This window comes from Oryzias melastigma, linkage group LG7 (assembly GCF_002922805.2).
Source record: "Oryzias melastigma strain HK-1 linkage group LG7, ASM292280v2, whole genome shotgun sequence".
NCBI classification, from domain to species: domain Eukaryota; kingdom Metazoa; phylum Chordata; class Actinopteri; order Beloniformes; family Adrianichthyidae; genus Oryzias; species Oryzias melastigma.
Window position 1 is genome coordinate 15,314,477 of NC_050518.1, and position 17,546 is coordinate 15,332,022.

Genomic DNA, 17,546 nt, shown 5'->3' on the forward strand with positions numbered 1-17,546 from the left:
TTTATAATGAAGGCCCCTGTAGACCACAAAGCTGACAGGCTAAAAAAAAAAACAACTTTTTATTTTACCCTTTAAGATTACAGCAGGATTAGCCAGATAAAGAATACAGTACTTCTGTGTTGGTACTAGTAGACAGTAAGTTTCCTTTGGGGTTCAAATATCTGTTTTGTTTTTATACAGCATTGCACCTGTAATATAGGAGTTCTATTGAAAGCAAAATATTATGTGCAACAATAAATGATGTATTGGTTAAAAAAGGAAAAAAGTGTGACATTTGATAAAATTTATCTTTTTTTTCCTTCCCAGACAGTTAACAAGAAATAAATTATTATTTTCAGTCATTTTAAGAGGCATTAATAAAAATACAGACATGACAAGGAATTCCTTTGAGCATTTCACATCTTTTATTTCTGCATTTCATGTCTTCAACAATTTAGTTGCACCCAGATCTACAATAGTTTGAAAACGTGCACAAAAACTTGTTTCTTCATCCTGCAAAGAATAGTAAAAATAAAAATCTGACCCAGGCAAAAAGAAGATAGCAGGAAACTAGTGTTAATTCTATAGTTATCCTTCTAGTTCATCATAATTTAATATCTTAGTATAATATACTTATAAAGACCAACGTGTCTTTGTAGTTTTTGCCCCTTGCAGCATTCCCCGAGCCCTGCAGTTAAAAAAAATATTTTCTCTATTTAAAACAAACATTTCAATGTGTTCTTTCCGAGAAAAGAAAATATTTTTCCGTTTTTTTTTTCTTCCCCACCCTCCCCCCACATGATGACCAAGCCCCGCCCACCCCATGCTTATTAAATTCCAATGCTCGAACGTCCTGATCGATGGAAACAAAGGAATGACAAAAACCAAATAAATCAGCAGGTTAGAGAAAAAGACAGGAAGTAGCTTAAAATCCGACACCGATGAGGAAAAACGACTTTCCGACTTCAACTCAAACATTTCCAGCGCCCCGACGCCGCCTGAGACCCGTGAAACCCTCAACACGCCTCAATCAGGAAGTACAGCTTTCAAATAGTAAAAGGCAATTATCAATTCTAATTGTACAAGGAACTGTGTATTAAATAAAAATAAATAGATACCTGCATTTCAAAAGGAAGGGAAAGAACAGTCAATCTATGTTATCATTTTTTTTTTCTACATTTTTTTAAATATTTTCTAAGAAAAATCCGACATAAGAAAAAAAAAAACATTTATGCCTTTTCCAGATTTTTCTGCGTTACAATATATCAAGAAGATCGTACAGATATACAGCAAAAGAAAATTAAAAAAGTACAACAGAAAGAAGTCTTCCAAAACTATATGCAAAAGGGATTTTAAAAGTATAATAAATAAATAAAATACCAATATCCTGATGATGCTGTAGTTACAACTGAGGAGGCGTCTAACCAAAGCATGGGGAAAACGGTGAGTTTCGAAGTACTTGGTTTTTGCATTGAGTTCAATAAGGGACCTCTCGGTAAAAAGTAGGGGGTGGGGGAAGGTTCGCTGAAGATCCTCCATGTCAGTTTGCTGCAAGTCCAGTAGCTTCAGAGGAAAGCCTGAGAATGAAAAGACAAAATAGACACATTATAGAGATAAATTTCAATCAAAGTTTTTGATTTATGGTAACTTTTCATGTGTTAACAGGATCAACGTCATTCCAGTAGATTCTGAAGGAGAAAAGCGGCTCATACGAGCCGCTTTTCTCCTTCAGAATCTACTGGAATGACGTTGATCCTGTAAACGGTAGAAAATTATCAATACGTTAAAGGTTTTGTGTTTAAATGTCATTAATGTTAAAGGGTTAGCTATGATTTTAGCCAAAAAATAATAATTTTCCTTCGAGTTGTGGGTGGGACCGTTGACAGGGAGCAACCCCGCCCCCCTTTCCCTCCGCATTACTGAGAGCTTGTGGCCTGCCCAGCCACTACAACACCAATAAGCTACAGACGTTGCCATGTTGGAGCCAGAAGACGCCAGTAAGCTGCGATTGGTCCAAGTCAATTGGAGTCACAAGCTGCATAAACATGTAAAAAAAACATCTTCAATTGGATCAAAGATCGGATTAGGATTGAATTGTGAAGTAAAACTCTGAAAAACTTTACCTGATAACAACAAACATTTATATATCACCAACGTTCGACTGGAATAAACCAGTCAGCCTTCAAGCTCAGCCACAGAGACACAGAAACACAGCAGAAGCGGCTGTCATACAGACACAGCCCCTGTACCGGGAAAATCTATTAACAATATTTATTAATATTTATTTTAATAATCTTTAACCCAAACATGAACACATGATTACTGCTGTTCTCCTTACAATAAATAAACCTTATTCCTCGACTTCGTATTTGTCTTCTATTCATTCTAAATGAGATGTCCACAGACAGAGCTGGTAGCTCCTCCCACATGCAGCCGCGGCGGCAGGAATACATTTTTTGACAGGCGGCGAGCAGCGAATTTGACGCACGGCGAAAGAGGGGCGGGGCAAATTTGTCGCGTGAATCATATTTGGTGTGAAAGCATCTTAATAGATTTTTATTTCTCAACAGAAGTCTATGCGGTTTGATACTTCCTATTTGGAATGTGAAGGGAGTCACTCAGTCCAGTCCTCTTCTACAGTCAATGTAGATATGTCCTCCATCATCAGAAAAATGCCACAAGAACGTGTTAATAACACCCAAAACACCATTTTTTTAAATCATCGTTGGTGGTTAATAGATTACTGTAAAAACAGTTCTTTAAAAGACGACATTTAATCAGGATTCATGGCTGAATGTAAACACTAAATCCACTTTAACAAATCTAGACAGAGCCGAGTAAGACTTTTCATTCTCAATAGCTTTCAAGTCTAAGCAGAGAAATGCCAAACGCTCCCATGAACACAAAGACAAAAAAGTGCACAGCAGCAGCAAACCGTCAGGCCTCCTTCAAACAGACGCGCTGGAGTGGCTTTTCTTACCGGGCATTGATCAGGTACTCGGCCAGGCTGATGCTGGCGTGGGAGCCGGTGATGGTGACCTGTCTGTCAGTCGAGCCTTCCACTGGGTTTGCAATCTTGATCTGAGCGCCGGACATCTGACGGATCTCATTGATCTTTGCGCCCTGACGACCAATGATGCAGCCGATGAGCTGAGAAAACGAGGGGAGGGGCTCGTTAGTGAGGAAATGAGGTTTTTATGAATACAAGTGAAAAAAAAAAAAAAGCGCCTTACATCGTTTGGAATGGTCAGCTCGTGAGAGCCAGTTTGTGCGGAGGCATCCATCCCAGCTTAAGGATTGAAAAGAAACCCCATGAGAGTGGATAACAAAAATAGAACAATGGCATTCCTGCTTTCAGCAGGCTCACATACCCTGGAAGCCCTGGTTGCTGTGTGCGATGGGGAAGGGGCTTTGCTGCATGGCCAGCTGGTGAAGTTTGGTGAGCTGTTAAAACAATGAAAGGAAGGACACACAGAGAACAAACACACAAATGCAAACAAGTTAGACAAAAAAAGGAAAACAAGCACTGGCTAAAATGTTTGAATCCCCATTGTCGCCTGTGATTATGAGCAGAAATTATGAAATGGATCAAGGAAGTCATGATTCCGGCTTAAATGCTGAGTAAAGCAAAAGTTTTATCTCCTTTTAGCAGTGGGTTATTGCAACACATTTCATTGTGTGAGCATCACCTGCTTAACATGCAGCAAAGCTGTTGAGAAACTGAACTAATCCAGGATATTTGGTTATTTCTCTGCAATTTAAAGAGGCAGATTAAGATCGGAAGATTAGAAAAGATGGATTTCTCTGAGAACAAAATCGTGACCTAGTTGACTAAAAGCCAGACTGCAGAGTTAGCTCATTTGGGAATAAAGGCACAGAGGTTTGATCTAAAGCTGCATACGAAGAAGAGTAAACTTTAGGCCCATTAAAAAACATCAGAATGCTCAAAAAAACTAAATAAAAGGTCATGAAAAGCAGTTAAACCATGCAAGTAAGTCCACAACAACAACAGACTTTACCAAGTATGCAACTGAACTTGCTGACATGCAAAACAGACTTTAAACTAAAATAAAAAAGTTTCTTTTAATTGTAAAAGTCTGCATTGGGGTTTTGCAAAGCAGTCATGAAGCTACATCTAAATATCTTACATAAAGGAGAAAGTGGCTTTTGTACGGCAAGCAACAAAGCTCAAAATACAGACTTTGAAGGAAGAGCACCAAGAAGACAAGCACCCTGAGAAAGTTGGAGTACCGCCTTTTGTGGAGTACGGTTAGTTGCATAGTTTGGTGAGGGGGGAAATTTATGCGATATATATTTTTTATATGAATAGGCTCTTGTTTCCCACTAACAACCACAAGAGGGCACTGTAGGTGTGTGTCAGTGTTTGCTCCTGACAGCAACAAAAAGTCTGATGAGCAGAAGGAGTATCTTCTCCTGAAGTTTATTTCTCCATATAGCAATGAGACAAAAACTCTGAATCTTGTTTGTTGTGTGTGCAGCATTAAACCAGCATCGTCTCCCAAAAGTGGATCTTGTACCCCTGTGTGACTTCTATAATGCATTTTTCAGCAGCTGTGAGTTCTAGTTTGGAAAATCAAAACCAAAGTCCTCATTTGAATCCTTGTTAGTTGAATTTATCTGGAAGATGCAGCTGTCTTCTTTGACCGTTTAATACCTTCTGGTATCAGCATCCGTTATTGCACTACATCTCCCATAATGCATTACGTTAAAGTGACTGCTACAATTTGCAAAGAAGCACAATAAACACACAAATCAAACAATAGAAGCAATAAAATAAAAGAAACAGGATTTAGGTTAAGTGGCCGACAGACATTTAAACTAAAATGAAATAAATTTATTCATCCAGAAATAAATAAAATATTTGTATTAAAGTTACATTTTTGATTAAGACAAAAGAGAAACAAATAAAACTTCACTTTTGTGCAGCTACAATTGGACATGAACATGAATATAATGTTAGACTATTTTATGTCAAATTTATCAAGCATGTTTTGATTAAATAATTGATCAGAAATTACAGTAGCTCTGGAACAAACATTTAGGAATGTGACTTAAAAAACAAATCACAGTTTAGAAAGAATATAGCATTGTTTCGAATTTGCTTTTTTGTGAGGTTACATAAAACCGCAATAACCTGGAGGGAAAAAAAAACTACATGGGCTAAATTTTTAATTAATTTAGTTGAAAATTATTTTTGAAAACTCTTGTGACTTTTAGGGAAAAGCAGCTGCAACTTCCAGCTTTTTCTGCCTCAATTATTAAAAAAAAAGTACATGAGATCATGGAGGGACTGTACAACAATACAGACTACAGTTTCTTTTTTTTTTTTTTACATTTTTTGAATGGAGGTGTGCAGCTGGATTTTTTGTCAAGGAGAAAAAAAAAAAAGAATACATTGGTTTAAAAAAGGTTGAAACACTGGCGTGAGAGTTGCATATCAGTGTAAAGCTGCTTTTTCCACTTCAGAATCCACTGAAAATATGTTAACTACATAAACGGCATAAAAGAGTGCGGCAGTGGAAAGAATGTCAACACTGGAGATAAAACATCCGTTATTGATAGATTTGATTTCATTTTTATAGCTAAGATTAACTGCATTTTACTTTTTGGCCACTTTCAAAACGTACTCCTGTTATCAAGAGAAATGTCAAAGTATATGTGGTAGAATGTATTTCTTGTCAAGTTGACAAGAAATACATCAGCAGAACTTCAGAGAGTGGTGGTGGGTGAAAGAGGGATGAGGTAAGAGGGTGGCATGGCTTCCCACGACTGAACTTAGATATGTATTGGATCACTTACAGAGGGCCCTTCACTTACATCAGGCTGTGGAATGGCATGCTGGCCTTGGACAGCGTAGGCCTGCGCAAGGAGAGAACAGCACTTAGAAGAGCGCAGCAGTGAGCACCTGTTTCCTGTCCGCTGTTCTAGCGGAGCAAGAACAAAGCTAGGAGCTCTATTAATAGAACACCCACTACTCAAGTCTTCTTTTTTCTTAAAAAGAAAAAAGTTCTTCACCTGACCACCTGCAAAGATGACAGGAGAGCCTGAGGGTTTGGGTCTGTAAGGGATGGTCACTCCTTTTGGTGGCGACTTCATGAAAGAGAACATAAAAAATTGAACAAATGTGATAATAATAAACCACAATAATTTAATGTCGTAAATGCTATTCATACCTCAAGCATAACAATGCAGATCTGCTTGACGCACTCAATAATGGACTGGGGGGTCCCTGCAACGGTAATGGCACGCTCTGTTGAGTTGGGTAGCATGTCCCCTGCTACTTGTACCTGAGCTCCTGCTGACTAGAGACAAAACAGGCGTGTTCAGCAACCAACTCTTTGAAGAAACTACATGAAAGATTAGCAACAACTAACCTCCCGGATTTCTTTGATCTTACAGCCACCTTTGCCAATGAGTGAGCCGCACTGGCTGGCAGGCACAACAAGGCGCATGGTGACTGGAGGTTTGCTGGTGGCCGTACTGTTGGTCATTGAGTTGCTGATGTCCTGCAGGTGAACGGGTGAAACAGAAGCTGTCAGAGAAATGTTTGAACGTTGGTTCCATTTAGGGCTGCCAAGATTAGTCGACTGATCGACGACTATTAAAATAGTCGACGATTAATTTAATAGTCGACTAGTCGTTAATTTATATTATATGGAGTCAGAGTGTAGTAAAGTTGAAAGTTAGAATAGCATTATGCTAGCTTTTTGGACTACTTTGGCACTTAAGCTTTTTTTAGGCTATTTTGGCGTTTAGCCAATATTTCAGCTAAATGCTAGCTGTTTTGGCTAATTTAGGATTTCTTTTAGGCTATTTTTGAGTTTAGCTAATACTTCATCTACATGCTAGCTGTTTTGGCTACTTTTTGATTTTTTTCAGATTTTTAGCCTATTTTGAAGTTTAGCTAATACTTCAGCTACATGCTAGCTGTTTTGGCTAATTTGGGTTTTTTTCAGTTTTTTAGGGTATTTTGGAGTTTAGCTAATATTTCAGCTACATGCTAGCTATTTTGGCTAATTTTGGATTTTTTTCAGTTTTTTAGGCTATTCTTGGAGTTTAGCTAATATTTCAGCTACATGCTAGTTAGTTTGGCTAATTTGGGTTTTTTTCAGTTTTTTAGGGTATTTTGGAGTTTAGCTAATATTTCAGCTACATGCTAGTTAGTTTGGCTAATTTAGGATTTTTTTTCAGTTTTTTAGGCTATTTTGGAGTTTAGTTAATATTTCAGCTACATGCTAGCTGTTTTGTCTAACTTGGGCTTTTTTCAGGTTTTTAGGATAATTTGGCATTTAACTAATATTTTAGCAGGCTATCAGCTTCATCGATTTCAGCTATCAACGTTAGCGTATTTTGCTCTCAATTTCAGGATCTTCAGCTATCAGTACTAGCATCTTCAGCAGCCAAATTCAGCTTACAGAATTCACCTTAGCATTATCCCAGGTAATGCTATACATCTAGTTTTTAGTTAGTTTAAAGCTATTGATGATTAAGATGTGTGCTTTACATCAAGTTTGCGCATGACCCGATTAATCGGAAAAAAATAATCTGTGATTAGTCGACTAATAAAATAATAATTAGTGGCAGCACTAGTTCTATTGCTGCACACGATGCAGTGATTCTAACCTCCTCTAGCTTCTCAATGATCATGGAGAACGCTTTAAAGATGGAAGTAGTGGGTCCGGCGAGGGTTATAATTCTTTCAGGACAGTTCCCCTCTGAGATGTTTATGCGAGCACCACTCTGCACAGACAAGTGAAAGAAATAAAAAAAAGAGACATTTCAGTCTTTTATCAGATTATATGTGAATCAACTGACATGAATGTACATCTTAAAAAGCTTACCTCCTCTCTCATCTTCTTCACTGATTCCCCTTTCTTTAAAGGAAGCAGAAATGTGCAACAGTTACAAAACACAAGAAGATACAGGTATCATTATTGCAGCAGAGAGAAAAATGATCATTCTTACTTTGCCAATGATGCTCCCCACCTCCTGAAGAAGGGGGATAAAGTGCACATTAAGACAGGATATGGATCACCTAGGAAGAGCTGAGCTTTTCATTTCACTACATCTGTTTTACACTCTACATGTTTACATTTAAGGAGGCAGTTTGAATAAAGAAATGCGTAGAAGTGCAATTTTGTGCCTGATTTTCTTTATATTTGTCCTCCATCGTCAGAAAAAATGCCACAAGAACATATTAAAAAACAGTATTTTCATTAGAATGGGTCTCCAAATCAGAAAACAAGGACTTTGATATTTTGGTACAATGCAGGCTGTTCATCTGCACTACAAAATGAGTAAAGAATATATATAAATCAATAGTGAGATTGATTTTCAGGATAGGGAAGCTGCAACACGTCGATACCCTCATGCAAGCATCAGTGGAGCTCCACAGTGGACTGGAGTAACGCCTGCCTGCTCGCGTAGGAGTCCCAACTTCTCGCGGCCCTTCTGTCAAGACCACCTGTTCCTCCCTTCTTACAGTAAAAGGGACATGGCCATTGAGCCCAGTGTCCCTAAATCCTACATCGAACCCAGTCTTCTACTAAAAGTAAAAGAGTTTTTTTTTTTTGGTGGACAATGAAACCCACTCTGAACAACTGAGCTTCAAGTAAGCAGTTCTTTTAATAAACAGCTGGTGTGGAGTGCTGGGATTACTGACTCAGTTTGTCATGTGCAGAGTAAAGAAGGAAGTAAGCACCAACATGAACATGGCTCTGCAATCGCTGTGCTTTGGTTGTTCTAAAAGCATCAGAAACACGTAAAACATTTAGAAGTATGGGCTACTTTTAGTCAAACTGGTGCCATTAGTGAAACAGCTTTACTACAGAAAACAGAAGATGAATGTAAGTGAGTAACAGCATCATCCATTGCTAAGTTATCCTTGCTGTGCAATCGTTTGAAATAGAATGAACTCACATAACCGTGATCAAGTTAACTTTTCTCAACTCGGGTGCAAGAAGCTGCACAAACAAAACATAATCCTTAAAGTCCCAATACAACTAAATATTTTAATCCTATTGTAAAATCATTTCCAGGGGTCTTTGAATAGTGATCATGTTGTTTTTAGCTAAATTAAAAAAAAACCTGTTGCACTTTTTTTAAGACATATTTTCTGCAGAGCAGCAGGAGCTCTTCAGAAATTCGCCTCCGCGTTGTGGACGGGACTGTTGGTGCGAAAGTAGCCCTTCGTGCATTTCCCATCATGCCTTTGTTCATGCCCTCTCCTGCTAGCTTATAGTAGCTCACAAGCCCAAGCTAACATTAGAATAATAATTTCCCATCATGCTTTTGCTTGCACTCTCTCCCACTATATCATAGTAGCTCACAAGCCCAAGCTAACATTAGCATAACATAAAATAAAGGCGAGCAATGTCAGACCTATCCAGCTGTACAATTTAGAGCCGAATGACAGCTCAAACAAGCAGAATGAAGATGTGAATGAATCTGTTTGTGAGCAAGAGCATCAGAATTGGAGCAGAGAAAGGAGACTGTGGCCCACCCGTCGCAGCTTTTTCAAACCACAGTTTGTCTGCTCCTGATCCAACATGATTTGAATAAAGAAATACTCAAAAATGCCGTTTTAATCTTTTACATATGTCCTACTGCAAGAAAAATGCAAAAACATGATTTTCATTGAAGACAGTCTTTAATAGTTCTCTTAGAATGGTCACATCTATAAAGTTTGCAATCACCTAACCATTGAAACTTTTCATTTTTGGGGGGGAAATAGACCCAAATCAGATGATGCTCGCAGAGCGGCTGCACCAACACTCACCTTCCCATGCATGAGTAGCCTGATGGTTAAAGTGACATTAAGTCCTCCTTCAACCAGACTGGAGTCCATCTCTGCTGCTCAATCCAGACTGCTTACTGACCAACAAAAAGAGGTTTTGGCTACTGGCTGAAAGTCTGCAACAACAAAAAGAGCAGAGAAACGTCAGGAAGGTGCAGCTACTAGAAGCTGTGAAACCCTCTCAGAGTGAGTGTTTACTAGAGCCTCCTGTCAGAGCGGATCAATGAAGTGATGCAGGCGGTTACCGAGTCGTGGCTGAGCTTGCTCCTGCACCGCACTAATGTTGCTTTGCCTCCTCTAAAGAATGAGAGGGTTCAAGTCCAGTAATTCGCATTAGATTGGCCGGAGTTCACCCATTCACGTCGGCACAATGACCCACTGTCTCCCGGGGGCTGCGTCTATTTCCTGATACGGACCAACTCTGGCAATGCCACAACTTCTACCTTTCTTTTAATGGGTGAACGCAAATTACAACCTGCTCAATATATCACAATAAATCAATAGTGTGCACGAATTAATAATATAAACAAAAAAATTGACATAAACATTGCGAGCATCTTGGCTAGGTACACAAACGTGATGAGTTAGCGGCGAAACCATTTTACGTCAACTTCTCAAAATCCTTCTCGCTTTCTTGAAAATAATTAAAGGAAAATATTTCATCTCCACTTCTGTCAGAATCATAAAAACTACGAGGTAAAGAATTATTCGTCGGGACCCAAAGAGTTGACTACAGTTCAGTAATTTTCCATTCGTAACGCTAGCGCTAGCGTTGCCTGATCCAGGAAATAGCTGGACCCCGCGGCCTACGGACTGCATTGAGTTTTCCCTGCCCTTCACTCTGATGAGGGAAAAAATGTTTCGAGCCGGGGGAAAAATGAAAACGTGTCCCTGGAAGTCTTACCGGAACTGTCCCTTGAAGGTGTGCTCTGGGGGTGGGTAGGGTGGCAAGGGTAGAAGGGGAGAGGTTCGGGAGGGAGTTTTGAAAGGATCCGGGGAAGAGGGAAGAGACGCCGCTGTCTGATCGGACTTCACTCTTCTGCTTACCACAAAAGACAAAACACGCTCAGCTATGACCCCGTCACGGCCCCGCCCCTGCGCTGGGTCACCACGCCCACCAGGGGTCCAAGGCCCTCCCACCCTGACCAGAGCACAGTTTTTCATAGGTTTAGAAGAATCAAAACACAACCATAAAATCATTTCACACTTTTAAACTATTAATAATAATAATAAAAAAAAAAAGATTTTGTTTGTAAAAATTACTGGGGATTTTTAAAAAATAAGGTTGTTGTTCAAAAAAATCATAAATGAAAATATAAAATTTTTAGTTTGCACTTCATTAAATAGTGCAATAATGTAAATTCATCTTGGCCTCATTTATTATGTGTTACAACATTTTTAGGTCAAAGATACTAAATTTTACTTTCATATACAGAGTGTTCCAAATTAACAATTTGTTGTCACAAATTAGTATTTGCGCACTTAAATTAGCATTTCATAGGCACAAATAAGCATTTTTTGAGAACAAATTTGTATTTTGAGGCCATAAATAAGTATTTTGTGGACCCAAATCAATATTTTGCTCATTTGTGATGCCACACAACATTTTTGCACAAAATATACTAAATATATGTTCATATACAGAGCACTGGACATGACATTAAAAACATAAAAAATATTTGCCCTAAATTAAAAATGTTTGGCCACAAAATAGCATTTACTATGAATTGTAGATAAGTGCTAATATTAAATAAGCATTAGTTTGTGCCAACAAGTTAGTAATTTGAGTACATTTTTTGAATATCATTGCCAGAGCTCTTTATTTTCAGATTATATTAGTGGAGAAAAAAAATGATGTTCAATAAAGTGTTAAAAATAAATAAGGTATGCGTTCTGGTTCCTTAAAAAATTGAATAACTCTGGCAATGTTTGCCTACATGTCATCGGTGATAGATGCTGTAGTTCCCAAATACCTCAGACAAATCACTACTGTGTTCTTTTAATAACTTTAGACAGTAAATATAAACTTGATAGTGTGATTTTTTTTATTCTGACAGCTTTTTAAGTGGTTTGAGATGCTTTTTAAGCCTTGTAAACAGTTGCTCTTCCTATGAGAACGCCATTGTCCACCAGATGGCGCAATCACACCACAAGGGTTTGGATCACCTTTCCATGTTTATTTGTTTCCTTTGTTTTTTATTTATTTATCCATAAGTGGACTAAGTTAGCTTATTATTCAGCTGCCAATGATGTATTTGGAGAATATTCATCACAAAAATGTATTTAAATTAAAAATTAAAGCACATTTTAAATGGATACAGAATATGTTTTAGTCACACAGCCAGACAAAAAAAGAAAGAATTGAATAATTCATATAGCTGGAGTTAGCCTTTCAGCATAGTCAAGATGCTTAAATTTACCATGAAAGATCACTCATGTTTTATTCTGCTAGAATGCCTGAGATGCTACAGCTTATTACACCGTTTGTACTTAAAAAATACACAATTAAACACATTAATTTTCATGAAATAGTCAATTTCATATCTATGTATTTGGTTTAAATTATTTTTTTTCACTTTATGGTACTGTGATACATAATGCGAAGAGTTTTGCTTTAAATTAAAATAGGAAACATTTCAATTAAAATGCAGACCTGTGGAGACAAATCCGAACAAGCGGGATAAAGTGGAGCAGAAAAGCCCTTTAACCATGTGCTTATGATCTAGTTGACCCTGTATTCTTCCTGTACTCATGCGGCACATGTTCATTATTCTGGTGCACATCAGAGCACACACTATATGCAAATAGCTGTTGGCCAGAACAGCCTGCTATTGTCTGTAACCAACTTTCCACGGTGCTCTCAACGGTTAAAGCCAGTTCTCTGACGGAGTTAACTAATGCTCCACACAGCGCGGTTTACACGGTTGTGTTTGTGAGGATGACTCATGTCTGGCTCGGTGTCATGGATTCAAAATCACTGATTGCCTCCACACGGAGAGAAATGGAGCTCAGCTAATCTGAAAGGAGTTTGTTTCAGCACTTCCTGTTTTCTCTCCTCTTTCAGAGCATGAATTCAGGCAATCCATGCTGCAGCCTGCTGCTCTGTACAAGCCATCTGCCAGACTAAAAGATTATCTTAACCCCAAAATTACAACTTCTTATTTTCTACCTCTGTGGAGCAGAGCTAAAGGAAGAAAATGAGATTGCAAAATAAAAGGTAATCTGATTTTATTTAGAATACATTTTGTAATTAGCATTAACATACAACTTTGACGTCCTTTATGGTTAAAGCACCAGATGATGAAGCACAGAAGAGACGTATTAGTCCTTTAGTTTTTCCTGTCATCTTGTGGTCTCTATGTCTATAAAGTTTAACAGCTTTCTCAATTTCTCAGTTTTTTTCTTTTTTCCGTTTATCTACTTTTATGGTTCTATCAAACATACAAGCTCCCTTTTTCTCTTTTTTCCATCTCCAAATTCATTCTTTCCTTCACTTCATTGACCATCATACATTGGTTGTTAATGAAATGCCACTCGCCCACTTGATGTCCTCTTGTCAGCTGCACCTGACATCCCACTGCTTCTGTGCGTTGCTGACTGTCTTTCAACCCCTAAGAGAAAAAAAACAGGAATTCATAGTTCTTTGTATAATTCGCAAAAAAAAAAAATCAAAGCAAAAAAAGTAAAATGTATTTAAAAAGTTGGTATTTAAACTTTGTGAAACATTCATTACAGCTTTGATATTAAAATTATTTTTTCCTTCTTCATTACTTACACATAAATAATATAATATAATATAATATAATATAAGATAAGATAAGATAAGATAAGATAAGATAAGATAAGATAAGATAAGATAAGATAAGATAAGATAAGATAAGATAAGATAAGATAATGACAACACTCTATCCAAAATAAATTAAAATAAAGGACATTAAAGGAATTGTTGACTGTAATTGATGTAATATTCACTGAGAGTTTTCAAGTGTGCACTGAGCAAGGATTTTTAAAATTTATTTCTTTATTTTTTATTGGTGTTGGTCAAAATTTACGTCTTTTTTTTCCAAGTATTTCTGGTTTTCCTCCATGACATTCTCATTCCCTTTGATAGCCTTTAAAACTTGTTTAATTTCAACTTTTTCTTAATTTTGTTTAGTTTTACTGTTCTAAACAGCAAGCTTTTCGAGTATTAAGCTCAAAAGCAGCTTTCTTTGTGAGAATGCCAGCCGTTATCTGGCTATCTGGTCATGGAGGCACATATCTCTTTGTCCTGAGCCAAAAACTCTCTCCACAGCAGGATTAACATGCACCGGGATCCAGCGCTCAGTCTTTTTCAGAACAATCTGCCTATTGAGCCACGACAGACACAGAGCTTTCAGCCTGTCTTTCTTTTTGGTTCATTTTTTAAACACAAAAAACCAAATGTTTGACTTGAAACATCACGACCTAGAGTAAGTTGAATAAAGATTTTCTAAATTAAAACAGATATGTTCACTGTGAATCAGATAAAAAGCAGATCCGACAGCATAATAATAATCATTTTACTCTAGTAAGTACAAATATTTGCACACTAAAGAAAAAAAATCCAACACACTCAAAGATTAAAGTTAATTCATAAAAAAACTTTAGTTTTCTGATTAGAAGCACAACTTTAAGTGAAGTACATAGTGATATAAAATAATAAAATAAAAACTAAAGAAGTGAAATTAATCCCATTATTAGCATTTTAATTGTGTTTAAGAATGAAATTTTGTGCAAATTAAAGTGAATTTAATATTTTCAACTAATAATGCTTGTTACTTGTTAACAAATCCATTATGTTTTTGGATCTTTACCCAAAGATGTTTTATAAGATCAAAGCAGAACAAAGGTTGGTATTCATGCTCGCCAGAGCCGTGGGCAACTTGTGCAGATCTGTGGAGTCACTAAAATAAAGATGCAGGGATGCACAGTGGGACTGAATTCTCTCTGCAGGGGTGTGAAAAGATCCTCCAGCCTGTGCTGGATGGTGACTGCAACGTCACCACCTTCCCACAGCTATAGTTAGACGGCTCTGTCGTTTCACAGCTAGCAGTGACACGTGCTTGCACAAACTGTCCATTCAGGAACCAGGAAGAGCGTTGTGCCACAGTGAGTCCCCACTCTTATTTTAAGAGGGTGTTCCACAAATAGGTTTCCCCCACTGAGACTGATAATTGCTGTTATGTCTTGGGGGCTAGGTGCAGACTGCAATTTATCAAATCCTCTACAGGAACGGCACGGTTCTGTGCAGCACTGCTCACCATTTCTGGATTTTAGTTTCAGAATGAAGCAGAAAAGTGAGGCGATTAATAAAAAATAATGGGGTTTAGTTTAATTCACTGGAATTACTTTTTTTCCCCAAAAGGAACAAATGCATTTTTTGGTTTGTATTTATTGCAGATTAAAAACTAATCTTTTGATTTATTGGTGTATTTTAACATAGCAGTTTATCCTTTTGTTTTTCAAGTGCTTTGTTATATAGTCTTTAGAATTAATACATTTGTTACAAGTTTCAGAAGTTTCTTCATGCAGATTTAGGAAAGGAAAGGAATTCTGATAAGGCTCTCAAATGTCAAGAGAACAGTTACATTTCAAAATAAAACTTTTTGTGACATGTTAAGTACTATGTTTTTATTATTTTAGGTCATACGAATTAATCAGATGTAAAAAAAAAAGTTATTTTCCCTCAAAACGCCAAATCAGGTATCAAGCCAGTAGGTTAAAATGACAGAAAAGGCTAAAATAATCAACAAATGGGTTTATGTGCGGTGATATCATTTATTTTGGCTATTTAGATGCCTAAAAAAAATTTATCTTTAAGAAACATTTTTCTCTTGTTTAAAATCACACTTGTAGTTTAGACTCAGCATCCCAACACATATTTTTCACACATTTAAAGTTCATTATAGTTTGTGGATTTTATTTGTTTTATTTTTTATAGATAGTACAAAGTAGTAAAAATACAAAAACAAAACAGTAGTACAAAAACAAAGTGCTGCTTTTTTTAGGTTTGAATATGTCCATGGTGTTAACTTTTGCAGATTTTGTCTTCCTCTAAATATATTGTGGCAAAGCTAAAAAAAACAGTTGGTTTAACGATGGAGTCAAATACTTTTATACTTTTAAATACTAAAATCCTAGAATAAAAATCCTATAAACTGGCCTCTTAATTGAGTGCACCTGTCCAACTGCTCGTTAAAGCAAATTTATGATCAGCCAATCACACAGCAGCATTTAGACATGATCTATGTCCGAACCCCCCCATCCCTAACCTAACTACTAAAACACTATCTAGTACTCTGGATTTTAAAAGCAATTCGGACACCATACTCACTACTTTTCTTTTGTTTTTCTAAAAGTTGCAAATCATGTCACCAATTTCACAAAGTGAAAATCAAATCAATACGAACATTTCATGACATTTGTGACTCCACTGTGTTCTGATGATTAAAATGTTGATGGTTTGTTAAAATAATTACATGTAAACAAGTATTTTTCACAACAATCATTCGACCGCAATGCATTGTGGTCTATATTGGCTAAAGTAGTGAGCATTGATGGATGCTAGTTTTTCATAAAGACTTCTGGAAAATGTTTAAGGCACTTGATTTTGGAATAGTGGATTCAGACAGGGGCTGCACGGTGGCGCAGTGGTTAGCGCTCTTGCCTCACAGCGAGAAGGCCCCGGTTCGAATCCCGGCTGGGACCCTTCTGTGTGGAGTTTGCATGTTCTCCCCGTGCATGCGTGGGTTTTCACCGGGGACTCCGGCTTCCTCCCACCGTCCAAAAACATGCTTCATAGGTTAATTGGTGACTCTAAATTGCCCCTAGGTGTGAATGTGAGAGTGAATGTGTGTGTGATTGAGGCCCTGTGACAGACTGGCGACCTGTCCAGGGTGTACCCCGCCTTCGCCCATCAGTGGCCGGGATAGGCTCCGGCACCCCCGCGACCCCGAAAGGGACAAAGCGGTCTGGAAGATGAATGAATGAATGAATGAAAAGGATTCAGACAGGACTAAAAAATAGTAAACACACTACATAGTGTATAATATAACTATAATAATATGACTTTTATAAAAAGTTAAGCATTTTTTTTTTTCTCTTTTTTTTTAAAACACATTAAAAAAATCATAGAACTATTTTCTAAGAAACATTAAAACCATTGCCAGAGAAAGCTTTACACACTCAGGACACAAATACAGACACGGCAAAGAAGAAATCCTTCTGAGTATTCTAAGGAAACGGTGACGTTAAACAGACCGTCTCTCACAGGACAAACCGATCTGATCGAGCTCATGAGGAGTTTGGCAGCTGATGATGGAAAGTCCTTTTCCTCCCCTCTACATATATATCACACGCTCCTTCCTCACTGGCGTGTGTGTAAACTGTGTGCACACAGTGAAGCTAGAGACAAAGGCAACACAATTGCCATCATTTCACACTTTCCAGCCGCGCTGTCACGTTTTTTATGCGTTTCAAAGAAACTGTTATCAGACTTGACACATTTTTCTGCAAAGAAAGATGCATGTCTTGATTTCAAAATCTGTTCAATTATAAGGGTTGTTTTTAAATTGTATGGCTGTTTTATCCATTTATCAATGAAATGATACAATTGTTCAAAAAAGATAGAAGTACATTTTAAAAAGTGACTTCGTGTGGACTAGCTTATTTTGCTCTTATGGACTTTGTAGCATGCTACGATGCCTTCTGACGTGTTTCACTTCTCAAA

The 17,546-nt window shown here is 37.5% G+C and overlaps 1 protein-coding gene across 3 annotated transcripts; it reads right to left on the bottom strand.

Moving 5' to 3' along the window:
• Window positions 1–381: 381 nt before the first annotated feature.
• Window positions 382–10,885, bottom strand: LOC112159715 (poly(rC)-binding protein 2). Of its 3 annotated transcripts, none has more exons than XM_024293954.2 (13): window positions 10,701–10,879; window positions 9,779–9,912; window positions 7,966–7,989; window positions 7,842–7,874; window positions 7,624–7,740; window positions 6,375–6,506; window positions 6,174–6,302; window positions 6,016–6,090; window positions 5,800–5,859; window positions 3,351–3,423; window positions 3,213–3,268; window positions 2,960–3,129; window positions 382–1,556 (listed from the first exon to the last, which is right to left on the bottom strand). In XM_024293954.2, exons 2-13 carry the CDS (start codon window positions 9,845–9,847, stop codon window positions 1,520–1,522), a joined length of 975 nt encoding a protein of 324 aa, XP_024149722.1. In that variant the 5' UTR covers window positions 9,848–9,912; window positions 10,701–10,879; the 3' UTR covers window positions 382–1,519. The 3 variants fall into 3 exon arrangements, with proteins under 3 accessions (XP_024149722.1, XP_024149723.1, XP_024149721.1); XM_024293955.2 differs by having other exon boundaries at window positions 5,818–5,859; window positions 10,701–10,878; XM_024293953.2 differs by having other exon boundaries at window positions 5,818–6,090; window positions 10,701–10,885.
• Window positions 10,886–17,546: the final 6,661 nt, after the last annotated feature.

Bases quoted from the DNA above. Each gene is read 5' to 3' on its own strand.
- LOC112159715 (XM_024293953.2), bottom strand. From the start codon at position 9,847: ATGGACTCCAGTCTGGTTGAAGGAGGACTTAATGTCACTTTAACCATC. The intron at 3,424-5,817 runs GTAAGTGAAGGG...TTGTTTTAACAG, and splicing joins ATGCCATTCCACAGCCTGAT to CTCACCAAACTTCACCAGCT. The intron at 3,269-3,350 runs GTATGTGAGCCT...TCAATCCTTAAG, and splicing joins CAGCAACCAGGGCTTCCAGG to CTGGGATGGATGCCTCCGCA.